The 17264-nt window shown below is 31.0% G+C and overlaps 1 protein-coding gene across 1 annotated transcript; it reads right to left on the reverse strand.

The window, feature by feature from the left end:
• Nucleotides 1–3592: 3592 nt before the first annotated feature.
• ATSYP24 (syntaxin) lies at nucleotides 3593–8341 on the reverse strand. The gene is made up of 7 exons (XM_020347492.3): nucleotides 7893–8341; nucleotides 7713–7806; nucleotides 7298–7437; nucleotides 5458–5532; nucleotides 4731–4888; nucleotides 4507–4607; nucleotides 3593–4032 (listed from the first exon to the last, which is right to left on the reverse strand). The coding sequence occupies exons 1-7, from the start codon at nucleotides 8078–8080 to the stop codon at nucleotides 3967–3969; spliced, it is 822 nt and encodes a 273-aa protein (XP_020203081.1). The 5' UTR covers nucleotides 8081–8341; the 3' UTR covers nucleotides 3593–3966.
• Between the last annotated feature and the right edge of the window lie 8923 nt (nucleotides 8342–17264).

Here is a 17264-nt window from a genome sequence, read left to right on the forward strand (position 1 = left end):
GTTTTCAGTGGCTGAAGGGGATTATTTTGCACACGGTTGCTATTAAGTTATCCATCACCTTGTGGTGGGTTTGGCGGTTTAGGAATAACATGCTGTTTAACGGCGAGCTTTGGACGATTTCGACGGTCCGTCGGAAGGTGATACTGTCTACGGTGGAGAACAGTGTGTATAACGCTAAGAGGCGCTTATGGGCGGAGCAAGCCCTATGGAGGCCTCCGGAGCATCCGTGGGTCAAACTAAACACGGACGGGAGTTGGTTGAGTGGAACTTCTGCTATGGGGATGGGTGGAGCAATTCGAGATTAGGCAGGTATGTGGCGGGGTGGCTTCTCGCGTGGAGCTTTACATGGTGATGCGTTACGTGCCGAGTTGTTGGCATTGGAGGATGGCTTATCGTTTTGTTGGGAAGGTGGGTTTTGGAAGGTGAGTTGCGAATGTGATTGCCTAGAAGTTGTTACGCTGTTTCAAGATCGGTCAACGGATAGGGATTATCTGCATAAGCACTATGATGTTATTCGTCGTATTAAGCGCATGCTAGCTAGGGACTGGGTAGTTTACGTAAGTCATATCCCTCGAGAGATAAATTCAGTAGCTCATACGCTTGCTAATTGGGGTGTATGGAACATAGGTTCCAATGTATTTTGGAGGAGTCTTCCTGACTTTATCTTGTTACCGTTAGGGAGAGACTCTGTGTCTTGAGTTGTCTGCTGTTTTTAGTTTGATTCTTTACCAAAAAAAAAAATTCATTAAATTAAATAAAATATAAAATTAACAATTTTAGTAGTTAATAATAAAAATTACATTTAAAAGAGTGTGTTAAATTGCTAAATTTCTCTTTTGTCCAATCCAATCTTTATTCATCCATTTCCTCCTACCCACCAAGATCAGCTTATTTGTGCAAAAAAGCTTTACTTTTTTTTTTCCTGGCATTGAAACTAGAAAAGCAAACCTAAATTTGTAGAAATTTAACTGTTAACATTTTGATTTGTTAGATAACTCCTATGACAGTATGTAATTTTTATATAAAAAAAATGGGAAAATACCACTACCAAACGTTAAGAATCTAAGGAGTGGCAGTAAGTTTTGCATTCCTCCCCCGTTCTGGACCTGTAGCTGAATCGATTAGTTGGAGAGGTTCCATAACGCCAGTTGACTCCGTATACATTGTGACAAGAGAAAGCTATTATTGGTTTATTTTTATTTTGGTAAACATCATATAACAGTAACAAGTAACAACTACCAATTCAGGAAAACATAGTATGCCTTCATAATTTCCGACATAGTATAGCTCCATTTGTTTTCTATTATAAGTATATAAAAAAAAAATCTTAAATATAAATAAATTTCAAATATTTTTATTTTATTTAATGATAATCTCTTTAAAATATTTCTTAATTAATACATAATATTTCAATTATAATAAGGACAATTAAGAAAGAAAGTTATAGAATTAATCAAATTAATATAAATAACTAATTTCTTTAATATACATAAAATTTATTTATTTTTTACTAATATTAAAGAAGAGAAGAAGTATGTCGCTTCGCCATCTATGGGGATGACTCCAAAAATTTGATCCATCATGGGTTTTACCGCATGATACAGATCCTTGTTCCCCATTAATTCTCCAATTGTTCTGACTTTTGTATAAATGGATCATTCATATCATGCATTAGCTTATTAGTTTATGTCCTGCTATAGTTTACAGAATTAACCGATGCATGCACGTGGGACTACTACGCTAATCCCAGGCCGACAAGATGCTATAACTCCTATTAGGAAAATAGTCCAAAATCTCATAGTCCCAGCCTTTGTTACTAGTAAGTAGTAACCCGGGTCCAAGGGAGATTCTGATTCAATTGTTCTTAAGCAAACAATAATTGGTGTTTTTCTACATGAAAATCAGGTTCTGTAATCCTTCGTAGTCTTGGCAACAACCTTTCCACTTCTTACAAATGTTAAGGCATCAACCATGCCTCCATACACATTACAGTAAGTAAAAAATATTTGCAAATTTTACCTGTCATATGCCTGGTCTTGTCCGCAGAATCGCTTATTAATCTCTTCAAAATTGGTTTGTGTACAAGTAAAACTTCCTTGATATTGCGAAATCAGTTAAATAAAATGATCATACGTACATGCATACAGTTGCATAAACTTCCAGGTGATAAGGTAAAAACATTCATAGATTAAGCATTTATAATACAAATATATATATATATATATATATATATAAATATATATATATATATATATATATAAATATATATATATATATATATATATATATATAAATATATATATATAAAGGGAGGTTATAATTACATTGGTGTAACTTTTACTGAGTATTACACCGCTCAATAACTTTATATTAAATGTGAATTTTATAAATCCAACCGTTAGATTAAAAAAATTTTACTCTTAGATCATCATATATGCAAAATTTTATATTAATCCAAGATAATTTAATACTTCATTTTTATAAAATAAAATTGACGTAATATATACATTTCAAAATATACTAAAATATAAACATTTTGATTGCCTTCAAATTGTTGTTCAATTTTAACAAAATTTGATATAAACATATAAAGTAATATGAACTTTTAATCTAACAATTAGATTTACAAAATTCATATTTAATATAAAGTTATTAAACGGTGTAATATTTAGTAAAAGTTATACCGGTGATATTATATATATATATGTATATATATATATATATATATATATATATGAGGAAAGTTCAAACGACACCGGTATAATTTTTACTAAGTGTTACACCACTCAATAACTTTATATTATTTGTGAATTTTGTAAATCCAACCGTTAGATTGAAAATTCATATCATTTTATATGTGTATATCAAATTTTGCTAAAATTGAACAATTTAAAAGTGATCAAAATGTTCATATTTTAGTATATTTTGAAATGAATATATTACGTCAATTTTGTTTTATAAAAAAAAAGTATCAAATCTTCTTAGATTAATATAAAATTTTGTATATATGATCTAAGTGATGTGAACTTTTAATTTAACGGTTGAATTTATAAAATTCGCATTTAATATAAAGTTATTGAGCGGTGTAACACTTAGTAAAAATTACACCAGTGTCATTTAAACTCTCCTCTATATATATACCTTTCGAATCTCGAAGTGTTATGCTTGTTTGTTAGTCACCTTGCATTGGATACACCATGACTGACAAAAAAAATTCATACACATATTACGGACAATAAGAAACTATTAGTGAAGTTCGTGACTTTTGAATCTCACGGAGAGAAATGGTGACAAGAAGAGATTGTCAGTTGCAAGTGATTGATTTCTGAAGATGGAGAGTTGGGGGAATTACAGCAGCTCCAGCTAGAAGGGTTCACAGGAGAGGTGGTGAAGAGGTGCATTATAGGGCCTGTTCTGTAATATTTCAAACTCGGACTCAAAAACTGTTTTTGTAATATTATAAACTTAGATTCAAGGACTGTTATAATTTTCTAAAACTATGATATTGCTTTTAAATCTCTTTTAATCTAAGTTACATTATTTTACATGGAGCATGCATCCAAATTTGGGAAAACCCCACACATCAAAGGGAGGAAGAAAAAAAAAATCCTTAATCGAAGTATTGCTAAGAAATGTCAGCAATGCAAACTTCCAAGTTGACTTTACAGGTAAAGAACGAATTAATATTTCTTTTATTAAGGAAACAAAAAGATAACTTGCACAACAAGCAGGTTGTGCCACATACTTAAAGCCCCAAACACCAAGAAACAAGAACATACACCCCACAATAAAATAACGATACACTAATGTTAATATTCCCACATCTTGTACTGAAACCTGATGAGACAAGGCCACGGTATTCATGAGATCTGGTAAAATTTCATTCAGTGTAATCATCATCGAGGGAGATCCTATCTGCAGCTCAGTAAATAGTGCATCTGATTCATAATAGAATTGAGTCTTTGACTAAGCAGCAAGGACAATGATGACAATTAGAAGCACGATCCCAAATATCACCAAAAGCAAGCATGTCTACAAATAATAACAAACAAGAACATTCGAGATTAACAAAGAAACTGGAAGCTTTAAAAGGGGGAAAAAAAAACTCAAAAAGTGGGATCAAAGAACAGGATGATATAATCATCCATAATTAGAAAATTGAACTGAAAGTAATTGTTATATTATCCATCATCAATCACCACCCCACAACCATGCCCCCAAAATTAAATCCCTCTCTCAACAGATACTTAAAATGGTATCTACTATGCAAACAGAAAACCATCAAAGAAGCAATCAACGCCCAAAAATAGATTTAAAATGTGCAAGACAAGGCCTTTGTCATTCCAATGAAGTGTAGCCTTGCGTAAGTTCAATTTGATGTCATGAAGGATTCAATTCAATTAGCCCATAGAATCATATTCAAGAAGTTCCACATTTAAATTTATGTGAGAAAAAGAGGACCTAAAACGAATAATCCAATAATAAATAAGAGAATTTATATATTACCAAAGATGAATTTGATCTTTGCGTCTTTGAAGCTTTGGCAAGTTGAGATTTTGCTTGTGCGGTTGCTGCATGGGAATGCTCAATATTGGACCCAATATCGTCTACAAAATAGAAATTCTCGACATCAAATAACATAAACAAGTCTAGACATTAAAATAGAAAAATAGATTTAATACAATAATTTGTATACTTAACAAAAACACAAGGGGAAAAAACTATGTTACCAATCATTGTTCCTTGCTCATGGACAAGCACAGCAAGATCTTTGAAAATCTCATTTACTTCACCAATTTGCTGCTGGATTTCTTGAATGCCTTGATCTCTTTCCTCAATGATAGCCTCATTGAAGGCAATCTCATTATCTAAGAATGATACCTCCTGTCTGTGGCAACAATAATGCAATAGCTTAGGAAATAAAACAATGCAAATGGTCGAGCTTGAAAAGTAGTGTTCTAGTATAACAACTGCAAGTTCAGTTTTTTATCATGTTTAAAAATGTGGCAGAATCCTGTCACTGATCACATCACCAACTCCCTTGCCCCACCAGGGAAAAACAGAAAAAGAAAGATAACACAGTTTCAATGCCACCACATATTAAAAATGCAATTGGTTGAATTTGAGAAGCAACCTTTGGATAAATAAATTGATGTTAAGTTTTTCATCCAACTTAATGATGAGTATATCCTGCCAGTTATCATGTTGCCAGTTCTATCAAACCACACAAAACAGGGAAATAATGTGTTTTTGTTATCACTTATATTCCAGCTTCATAAACCTGCAAATGTTTGACTAATATTTGATGTAAAATTACATTCAAAATATTGAATAGTCACATCAAATATTATAAATGATAATAATCCAAAGTTGATAAGTATGATAAAAAAGGAAATACTGTCATGAAGATAAATCTTCAAATCACTCATTCACTATCAATAAGATAAGAGAAATCACCTTCTGGATTCCACAAGAAGGGCACGCTGTTCTGGAGTATTATCAGAACTAATGTCTGTTTCGTTGGCTGTATAGCTGCAAGCAAAAGAAAAGTGCATATCATAGGTATTGTATGCACAGGTAATAAAAAAATAGAAATTAGAAACAACAACACACAAGCACCAACTAAAGAAGCGCAACAGTTCACCAAATGAAACATATTATTCATTGATCAGAATCAGTTCAATCCATAAAGCTACTTCTATGCAAGTCACACGCACAGTGCTGTTTAAAATCATGCATCAGATCATGGGATCACACAATCCTAGGGGCCAAGCTGCCTTGGCTGTATTGAATAGTTGCCTGTATCACTGGTGAGTGGGATGGCAATGTGTTCATGATCCTCCCAGTTCAATTGTGAGATCATTGATCCCGTGTGAGTTTGAAACGAGCAAGAATCTGGCTTGGGTCCATATGACCCGGTCATTAGAAAAACTAAAACCCCATTTGCGACTGACCATCCCCTTGTAAAAAGAGGGTGTAATGTGCCAAAATCACATATTACAACAAGAAAGGAATATAAAAATAGGGTGTAATATGCCAAAATCACAGATTACAACAAGAAAGGAAATAGGATATTCCGATCACAATATGAGCACAATAGAGGCTGATTCTTTAATTTACAGAATATTTACAGCTTAACCTAATTAATCAATAAGAATATTTACAACTTAATCAAATCAATCAGAATATTTATAGTTGTTCCGATCTGGAATAGCATACTATAAATAATCTAGCAGTTGTCCAAAGTCAAAGCATTCAAAAAGTGTAATTTGTTTGCCAATTGAGTCGGAGATCTCTATTTATATTGAAATTATATTGTAGGAGCGAATCCCTTATTTCTTAGGGCAATCCCATAAACCACGAAATGTTACTTATTACTATTAACAATCCCACAACTCATGATATTATAACTTTTATCCCACAAATCATGTCATTATGACTATTATTATGTATGATCTCATAAATCCTGACGCCTTGTCTCGTTTGCTATTGCGAAGCAATCGACCATTGACCAAGTCCTATTCTAACAAAGACAAAAGGGGTTTGATAGCCGATGCCCAGTCAATTAGAGGTCAGGTCAATAAACACAGTTGACAAAAGGCCCAGACAGTACAATTCTAATCTTTTGAGTTTCAACTGCAAACAACGGCATATCTCTGATTTTTCTTTTTACTTGGATAATAGAATCCGAATAGTTAATATTCATCAAGAATGAACCCCCATTCTCCAAGATGAAAACTTGCAAGCTATTGCCAGCGGGTGCCATGTGCACATTACCCACTGAATTCTCCAAAACAGCAGTGAAGCGAAGTAGAAGAGCATTGTCTTTGTGGAAGCCGGCTTGGTTGATGAAAACATCATCTTGCAAATTAATGGTGTTCAATGATAAAGCCTGCCTCTCGATGGGAATTCCATGGTGCTCCTGTATGAAAATTTTGAGATGGGAGATTGACTGTCACCCGCTCCCTGTCATCCGGAGTAAAGTTTCGTTCTCGATATACACATTAAATTCCCTATTATCCATTGTTACTAAACCTCAGATTATTAATAATAATAAGTAACATTCCGTGTGATTTACGGGATCACATTAAAAAATAAGAAATTTGCTCTTAGAATATAATTCGGTATAAACAGGGTTCCAGCTCAAAATAAGGACACTTTTTAAATGCTCCGAGTTTTGACAGGTTATTTCTAGTACGCTATTCCAGAGCAGAACAACAATGATAAAACCGGATCAATAATATTTATTGACAACTAATGACTGATTCTAACATTCCAGTAACAGTTTATTAATCACCTGGATGGAAGAGCTGCTTTTGGAACAAAAGGAGCGTAAGCTGTTTCCCTCTCGGCTGAAAGACGCTGCGCCTTCTGAAACTCTTTCAACACCGCCTGAAAATCTTTTGCAAGCTTAGCATCTGCTATCTTCTTATTCGCCTGCACATATACAAGCAAGACATTGAATGCCTCTTTTTCTTTCCTCAACGAAAAAACAATTCAAGATGCCGTCACCCAAAAAATCAGTGCACAAACTATAACAAACATTCACAACACATGCATTCCTTCGAAAACGAATCCAAAACCATTTTAAGCTAGATCGCACACTACAAAAAGTACCACCTCAGCAACAAATTCAGTGGTTTTTGAAACACAGAAATCGACAAAACAAGTCTAAGACTATTTGAATACTCAATTAAAGTAGAATGCCTTACATTAACATCAACATTGTGATCAATCTCACTGGCTTGCTTAAGTTTAGCCGAAGTATCCTTCACCAATTGTCCAATGTGCAGTCTCGTCTTGTGCCTGCGAGTGACATTAAACGAGAAGCGTCACGCAATCCGATCAATGCAAACAACAATAGAGAGAGAGAGAGAGAGTGATGATCTGACAGCTTATCGCGGAGTTCGGGAGTGTCTTTGGGGGTTCCGAGAGTGTTGACGAGTCTCTGAAAGGTGGAGACGGCGGTGTTGATCTGGAATATGCCGGAAGCCACCGCGTGCGTGGGGTCTTGTCTGCCGTTGACGAGGTTGCGGCGGGAAGCGAAGGAGCGGCCAGTCTCGATGTCCTGAAAACTCATTCTCTATTAGAGTGCGAAACCCTAACTTGTTTTATTTTCTTCTTTGGAGGAGATTTGATTGGATTGGATTGGATTGAATTGTGGAGTGGAGTGGAGAGAGAGAAGGGAGAGTGGGTGTTTGGGTAGGGGGATAGGAGAATGTGGCGAATTTGAGGCTCCGATGTCCGAAGCCAGCGGGGACAGAGAAGATGGAAAGTGAGAGAGAATGGAAGCGTGGAATGTTTGTTTGGTGATGATGAGTCAGTCAGCGAGTTTCTTCGGTGTGGGATATAATTCTTGGCTGTAATTCCCTACCGGCATGTCCACGTGGACCCACAGGACACGTGTTTGTTCCACTGGGACTCAAATCAGGCTTCTTTTTTTTCCTGACGTTGCAATCAACAATGACTTTAACCAAGATTACTCAGTTTTCTTAAGAGCTCTATGTCTCCTCCACCCTAGACGCAAACACAGGTGGATTGGTGACTAACGTGAGGGAGATAAAAACTCTTTATTCGAATAACATGGAACATACAAAGAATGGCGTAGAGCATGGGTTAATCGATGAAAAGTGTTGTAATGGTAATCTATTGTCTATTAATATGAGATAATGTATATTTGATATTTTTATGTTGCTAAGGTTATAAATTTGTAATTGATTGTATGTTAATTAAATTAACATCATAATTAATTAAGTTGTTAAAACTTCTATGTATACGATGAAGATACATGTTTTAGTTAAGAATACATATATTTTTACTTATAAATGGTGCAATTTTATCTTCTGGTTGAATCTCAATATATCAATAGAATTCTTTTTTTGTTGTCCAAATTTGAGACATACTCTCACACCAATTCTAGAATGCTATAATAGTTGTTAGGGTTGTCGAGTTGGTTAAGTGAAGATTCAAGTAAAAGGTGCTATCTTGACCCTTGGTTTTCTCAACCACCCAACACTTTACCCATAAGATATTCCCACTAGTGTGAGACCCCATGCCTTTTATCTCTCAACACTTTACTAAGTTGTAACTTCCAGTGCAAGGTACCATGTTGTCACATGTTTCTCGCGTCATCATATTCCTTATGATATGGTCGTAAGCATCTATTTTCAAAAAAAAAAATTGTCTTAGTCATTTTGAGCACCAATCTTTAACATTGTACCCTTACTATTAGAAATTTCTCACATGATACATTAGGGTCAAAATACAACAATATCAATCCACAATCTTACCCACTAGTGTAAAACTCCTTGTCTTTGATCCCTCAACTTTATTAAATTGTAACTTCGAGTGCAAGGCATTGTGTCGTCACGTCATTATATTCCTTATGATATAATTATAAACATCTATTTTTAAAGAATTTTTTGGTCTCAAACACTTTAAGCACCAATCTTTATACATTTATTCTTAGGAATTTCTCGCATGACACGTTAGGGCTAAGATATAATAGTATCAATCCATAATTATAAATTTAATTATTATAGTAAAAATTAAGGTTAGATAAATTAGTGGAAAGTAAATATAGAAATTATAATTATTTATATTTTTATTGAGTTTGAAAGGATATATAACAATATATTTATTTATGAAAGAAACATAACTATATAAAATAAAAATTTATTTGATAATATATAATTTTATCTTGAAAAAATAGTAAACTAGATGATAAATCATAGTAAATGATCAAAACAACTTTTTGTTATTTATTTCTTATCCTCAATAGTAAAGAATTAACTTAATAAGAAAATATTTTACTAAATAATTGGAATAAAACCCCTTAAAAATCTATTTATTTAAGAAACTAGTTAAAATGCAACTCTATTGGTTTGCTTTAAGTAGTCAATTTGTTTATAGTATATTTTTAAAATAGAAAAAAAATAAAAACTAAATATTTATATCGCTGAAAAAATATATATATTTAGTTTCTACAATGGTAAAATGTGTTTTTAGCAAAATTATGAAAATTCACACAATCTCACATGCTCTTGAAGAATTTTCCAGTGAACTACTTATACAAAAACTAAAATTTGAGGTTCATAACCTTATAAAAATAGTTAAATATTTTAGTAGTGTTTAGTACATTTAAATGATTTCCCAGAAAATCAAAAATCATGATCTAACTCGTATTAAATAATTTATAGTAATTTTTTGAATATGATGTTCATAGTTTCCAAGAATTCTGGAAACTCCATATTCATTTCCCATAAAACAATTTTATTTTAAATAGTTAATCTTATTTGCAAATTATAAAAGTTATATAGATGAAAAGTTCATCAAGTCTAGTTTTGAAATATATAAAAATATTTTGAAAACCAATCGTAGTTGATATAGTAAATTCATATAGTCAGGTAGTTTATCATGAATTTCCAAAACTTATATGCAATGTTATAGAGTTATTATCTCCCTCATTTAAAATCCTTTTTGAGTGATTATATAGTCTAAATTAAAACATTTTAAGTCTAGTTTCGAACAAGACTAGTTTCGTATCATTTGGATAAGTAGACAGAGAGTTATGAAATTTTAATTCAGTTCTAGGCTGACAATTTTATAGATAAAATTTCTTGGTTCTAGACAAATATAAAATAACTTTTAAAAATTTATGGGAAATTTTGGCAGAGTCTCCCCTTAACTTAAAGTATTTCCTCCAAAATAATTTAACAAAATAACATCTAGATTGGTTCTCACAATTTCCATAATACAATAGAATACTGAATTTATAGTGAAGCAATAATAATAATAATGATACAATATATAAACATTAGTATTAAAAAAATGAGTACACAAGAGATTAATTCTCACTCCTTCTTATCTTGGATGAGTGAAAAATAGTAGTAAAGTTATAGAGAAGCTCTTTGGTATCTTTAAATGGAGCTATGGAGGCAGGAGAGATAATTAGTATCATGGTGAACCATGTTGGAAGGTTATCATAGTGTTGTTTAGGAGTGTAAAAGAAAGAGATAGGGGAAAATTTGAGGAAGAAGGGGAAAGGGGTTCTTTGTGGCTTTTGTGTATGAAGAATAGGGGGTTGGTTGGAAATTTATAAGCTTTAGGATAAGATAAATTTTAATGTATGATGTAATATTTACTTAACTTTCATTTAAATCAATTGCACTTTTTTTAAGATAAAGAAAAAGGACTTGGGTTGCAAGGAGGGGTGACAAGGGTAGAAAAGTAATTTCCTCCTCTTCTTCTTACTATCTTTATACGAAGACTTTTTTTGTACTAGTATCGATTCAAGAATGTTTTTTGTACAAGATTTATTATTTTTTATATCAATTGAATTCAATTTTTATTAAAACTTTGTGGGATAGTTTTTTAGATATAAAAGTTAAGTTTTATATGATTTAAAAGAATTTTGTATAATATTTTTTTGAATTTCTACTAATTATTTTAATGTTTTGGAGTTAAAAATTCATATTAATTTTATTTTAACTTAATAAATACCCAAATTTTTATGAAAAATATATTTTTGTATTTTCATCTAAAAATTAATTGACATTTCTACTTTTACAAGGTTTGAAGGCTAAGTTGATACTAGTTAGCCTTAGCAAACAAGTAAGGACATTGTGGTCTTTTTTTCAAAAGTTTATGAAAATTTAGAAAAAATTCACAAAATTACATTTTCATATATATATATATATATATATATATATATGACATGATTATAAGCTGAGAAGAACATTTTATTGTCTCTTGAACATTTTTTTCTCATGTTAACCCTTATCTTACGGAGAAATAAAAGGCAAAATCATCATTTTTATAACTTTTCGTACTTTGACTCAAAATAATTATTAAAAATCATGATTAAGTAGAACTCAAAATATAGATCATATTTGTATGTATCAAAAATTTGAGTTTGCTTTTATATTTTCTAGTATAAAATATGGAAATAAAATAAAAATAAGTGTTCTGAAAATTGGGGTGTTACAAGCATCTCAATTGAATTACAAAGAAATATGCAAGGATAAACTTACATAAACAACATAACAAGTATAGGAGTTCGAATCCTGCCTTGTGTATGCAGCCGCGTTAAATCTTGGGGCCAGCTATCCCACCCTTTGAGGTGCCTCCAACGTAGCGAGGAGATTAGTCACTGCTGTCGGCGGTGGATACTCCAGGGACGAACCAAAAAAAAAAATAACAAGTATAGGAGTAAAAATACAACTATACTACCAATTTACACTTAGCATAGCAACATAGTGTATAAACCCCACTATATAACTCATACATCTTTCAACTTAACCAACACAACAACACTTCAACTTGCAACATGTCAACTTACAATACAGCATACAACAAATCAACACATCAACTCAAATTGTGAAAGTTACAACTATCAAACAAAACAATTGATCAACATTATAGTTCCACAACGTAATAACTTAGACAACTTTTCTATGTATCAACGCATGTCAACTACACAACTCATAAACACAACAACACAATGTGTCATCCCACATTTCAACTTAGAGATCTCTTACGACATAGGTGGACAATCTAAGTGATTTGATTTTACCAAACTAACTTAACAAAGAGATCTTTTTGGGCTTATTAGATCAACAATAAATCTAGATAAAAATCATAACATAAAATAATTTCTCGAATTTCGCCACTTAAGGAAAATTCATTATTCATGTTAGGGTTAGGACAACTTTGGTGTGAACCTATCATGGTCTTAGCATGTATAATTAAGTCTATATGAAATTAGTTTGCTGACTACCCTTCAAATACTGCGTCCCTTCTGGTATTTAATTAGTAATTTTGTCCCTCGACCTTGTACCTTAATTGATTTTGGTCTAGGGATGGCAACAGGGTCCCATGAGGACGGGTAATAGTAAACTCTTCCCTGCCCCGCTAGATAAAAATTGGGATCATACTCACCCCATATTCATACGGGTATCCATTAAGCGGGTATCCATGAATTTCTTGAATACCCATGGATATCGATGGATATTTATAATTTTTTTAAGAAATTAAAAAAATTATATTACAAATAATTTTAAGTTTATATTTAATGTCATTGAAGTATTAAAAATAAAAATTCAATGTTAATTTTGAACTTGTATTTAACGTTAATTTTGTTGAAATAATAAAAATACAAGATAATAAATATCTTAAAATACATCAATCTCACAAGTAAGTGAAAGTCTCATATCACAAAGCTACAATAATTCAATCTCATAATTTCAAACGAAAGTAAACAACTTAAAATACATAAATCTTATTGGTCCAATCAAAGCTAGAAAATTAATCAAATTACATCCAACATAATTCTATAACATGTTTAACACATGTTGGTAACTTTATCAACCTCACTTTTGTAAGAAAATAAGATGAAAGAGTGTAGTTTTAGGGTTATGTGATACAAGGATAATTAAAATATTTAAGAAATAATATTAAACGGGTACCTGCGGGTATGGATATCATCATACCCGCCCCCGCCCCGTTTATAAACGGGTAAAAAATTATCCATCCTCATTATCTGCGAGTACCCAATTAACCTATCCATTTATTATTCGTAGCGGGTTTTACCCGCAAATACCCGCGGGTGTGGATATTTTTTCCATCCCTATTTTGGTCACTTTGTACACGTATAGCTCGGTCTTGCACTTATACAAATCTACGATGGTTGTTTTATACATGTATGACTTAACCTGACTCACATACGATATCAATTAAAGTCCTAAAAAAGACTCAACATTCTACTTAAGAGTCGATTTATCGAGAAAGATTTTCAACAATTGGGATCACAGAGCACCACAACACTATATCCTCATAATGAGATATTTATATTTTAAAACATCATTTTTCTTCTAATCATAAGTCAATCAACACAACTCAACTCCATGCATTTAGCATTTTTAACATAGCCACCTCAACACTATACAACATACAACTTTTAACAATATAAATATCCACATACATCATCATAGATCAATGTATGAGGAATTAAAGTCACACAACTTGTGAGCATTTCCATTAATAAACCCAATAATCAACACTTGGTCAAATAAACTACTAATTATCCTTAAGTATTTCTCACGCTTAGGGTCATTATTCCCACGTCCAATGTCATTACGACAAAGATCCTTTAGCTTGTCTATACTAGTTGCCAAACAACATGTGCTTAATGTGAATGAGGCAAAGAATTCCTATGTCAATCACACTTGGTGTGACCAAACCCATCCCGACCTCATTCAGGCAAATAGTCTTTGCTTGACTCAAATCTGGCATCATCACATTGGTTTTGGTGTTGTCTAGACAAAGAACTTTTGTTTTGATCACACCTAGTGTCACTCAGTTAGGGTCTGACATCATCAAGTTAAAGAAATCAAAAAGCATCCACTCTTAACACCCAAACCACATCCGATGTGACCAAGTGAGAGAGTTATCATCTAAATCATGTCTGATGCTACCAATCCCACGCCCGAAAGCCTCTGGCCTATATCACGCTTAACGCTACGATGAATTCTACATTTGGCAGATTCACAACTTTTGCTTTTTGCACTTGTAACTTAGGAAAATCCAACATGCAATACCATAAATCATTAATGTACCTCATAAACACTCCAATTACAACCAGAACAACAACATGCATCAATCATATGATTAAGACACCAATGTTCTCCTCAATAAGGTTCAAAACACCAAAAACTCACATGATGATTTCATCTCCTAATCATCAACTCAACCACGAATTTAATGGATTCAAGCAGTATACAACTTATACATCACCAGAAAATCAACATACAAACTTCTCTTGCCTCTAAATAAAATCAAAAAAGAGGTAGAAAAGAAGATGGAGATCCTCCGAGGAAACTTTGTACCAATGAGCTACAGTCTCAGATATAAAGTTTCGAAAGCTTTGAATCTCAACTAGGGTACTATTGACTTCAGGGAATGGATCTTAACACTCTCTTAAGATCTTAAAAGAAGAAGGAAATCTTAGTTCCAGAACTCTTCTTTCTAACTTTTCTCTAAATTTTATTAAGAATTGAACTTATAAAATTTAAATTAAAAAAAACTTAAATACCCTTTCGAGACTATAGTTAATCCGATCTCTTCTCAAAATAACATTATAAACAACAAAAAGTTCATTGAGATTTTTAAATCCCTAAAGTCTCACAACAATTAATCATAAATACATTTAAATTAATAAAATAAAATAATATTAATAAAAATACACAAGTATAAAAACCAAATTATATGTCTAAACTAATTATACTTACTGGATTAAAGAAAGACCATGCTAAAGTGATATTCATTATTCACATGTATATTTGATTCAATCTTCAAATGACGTGGACTTGTTAAGTGAGTCAGACTTTGATCTCAATCCAAACTAATAAAATATTTTAGTAGATTATAAGTTAATTTGATTAGAATATATACGCATAATTCGCTAAAATAATTATTTAAAAACAAATATACACATGTTAAAAAAAATTTAAGATTTATTTATGTACTCTTACTTTTATTTTTAAAAAAATTATTATTATTATATATATATTTTTTTTTTTTCACAAAATAAACTTGAAATTTATTAAAACACCCATTCTAACAGGAAAAAGAGAAGTGTATATTAACAAATCTCACCATATCTATCTATCTATCAATTTCTCTTATTATTTAAAAACAAATATACACATGTTAAAAGAATTATAAGATTTATTTATGTACTCTTACTTTTATTTTTAAAAAAATTATTATATATATATATATCTATCTTAATTTTCACAAAATAAACTTGAAATTTATTAAAACACTCATTCTAACAGGAAAAATAGAAGTGTATATTAACAAATCTCACCATATCTATCTATCAATTTCTCTTATGTATATAGAAAATTGAGAAATGATATTTTGAAAACTCAATTTTCGATGGAATTTTTTTATGCATTAAATTTAAATGGATATGATTGCCAGCAATCATACTGAAAAACTTATAAGATACCAAATCTTCATAACATGAGCGTGGCGGATTCTGATTGCGAGTTCGTGAAACGCACTCCAAGCTCACATGATGCATGTCAAATGTTTATGCCTTGCACAACCAAAACTATGGACTATATCATTCAATTACAAATTATTGATTTATTGATTTTTACTATAATCATTTTTTATAATTATATTAATAATGTTTTTAATTAATTAATTATATAAAATTATTATAGACCGACAGTGTATGATCGTTAATTTTAAAAGTTAATCTTAATTAACTTTGTGATTGATTGTTTGAGAGATAGGAAAGAGAAAAAAAAAGTCTATTTTTAATTTTTCTAATTTTTAAAATTAAGTGACGTTAATCTATCATTAACATAATCATTAAAAAATTAAACACAAAATGTTAAATGACACTATTTAACATCTATTTCGTCACACTAATTTTTTATATAAGGACTAATATCTTTTTGCGGTACAAATATTTTTTTTATTATTTTAATTGGAATTTACATTCTATTTAAAAAAATAATTAATGCTACTAATAGGAGCAAAGTCTTAATTAGAGTAATTAGGGATGACAAAAGCATTTGTACCCATAAATATTCCTAGATAAAATTCACAACAAATAATATTTGAATAAAATTCTTGATTAAAAATTTGTTATTAATAAAATTGTGTACAATAATTGAATAATTTAAATTTTTATTAAACTATTATTTTTAACAAAATAATTAGAATAAATAAAAATTATTTATAAAACATTTTTTTTAATGAATATCTACTATATATATTGAAAAAATATGCAAGTATTAGTTTAATAAATACTTACACTTATACAGAAATGAGTCTTTATCTTACAAGTGGATAGTAAAAAAATTATTATTTATATTTGTTTTACTTTATTGACATCTCTAAAAGTGACTAAATATATATAAAAAAATATTTTTAAATGATATTTTATGTAAGATTTTAGATGTTCAACATTAATCATTTTTATAAATTTAGGATTTGGATAATCATTTAACACGCATACTAATCTTATATGTATGGTTGATTAAAAAAAAAGACATACTAATCTTATATGTATGGTTGATTTAGAAAAAAAAAGGTAAATTAATTTTCAAAATTTTGTAGATGCTTGTGCACAAATTATATATATGGAAAAAGTTTATTGAATTTAGAAGAATAATAATGAAAAGACTGAGAGTGAAAGAGAGAATGAAATTACGAAATTATAGACACACACACACACACATATATAT

The sequence above is a fragment of the Cajanus cajan genome, chromosome 11 (assembly GCF_000230855.2).
Source record: "Cajanus cajan strain Asha chromosome 11, NIPB_CcT2T_4, whole genome shotgun sequence".
In the NCBI taxonomy this organism is placed as follows: Eukaryota; Viridiplantae; Streptophyta; class Magnoliopsida; order Fabales; family Fabaceae; genus Cajanus; species Cajanus cajan.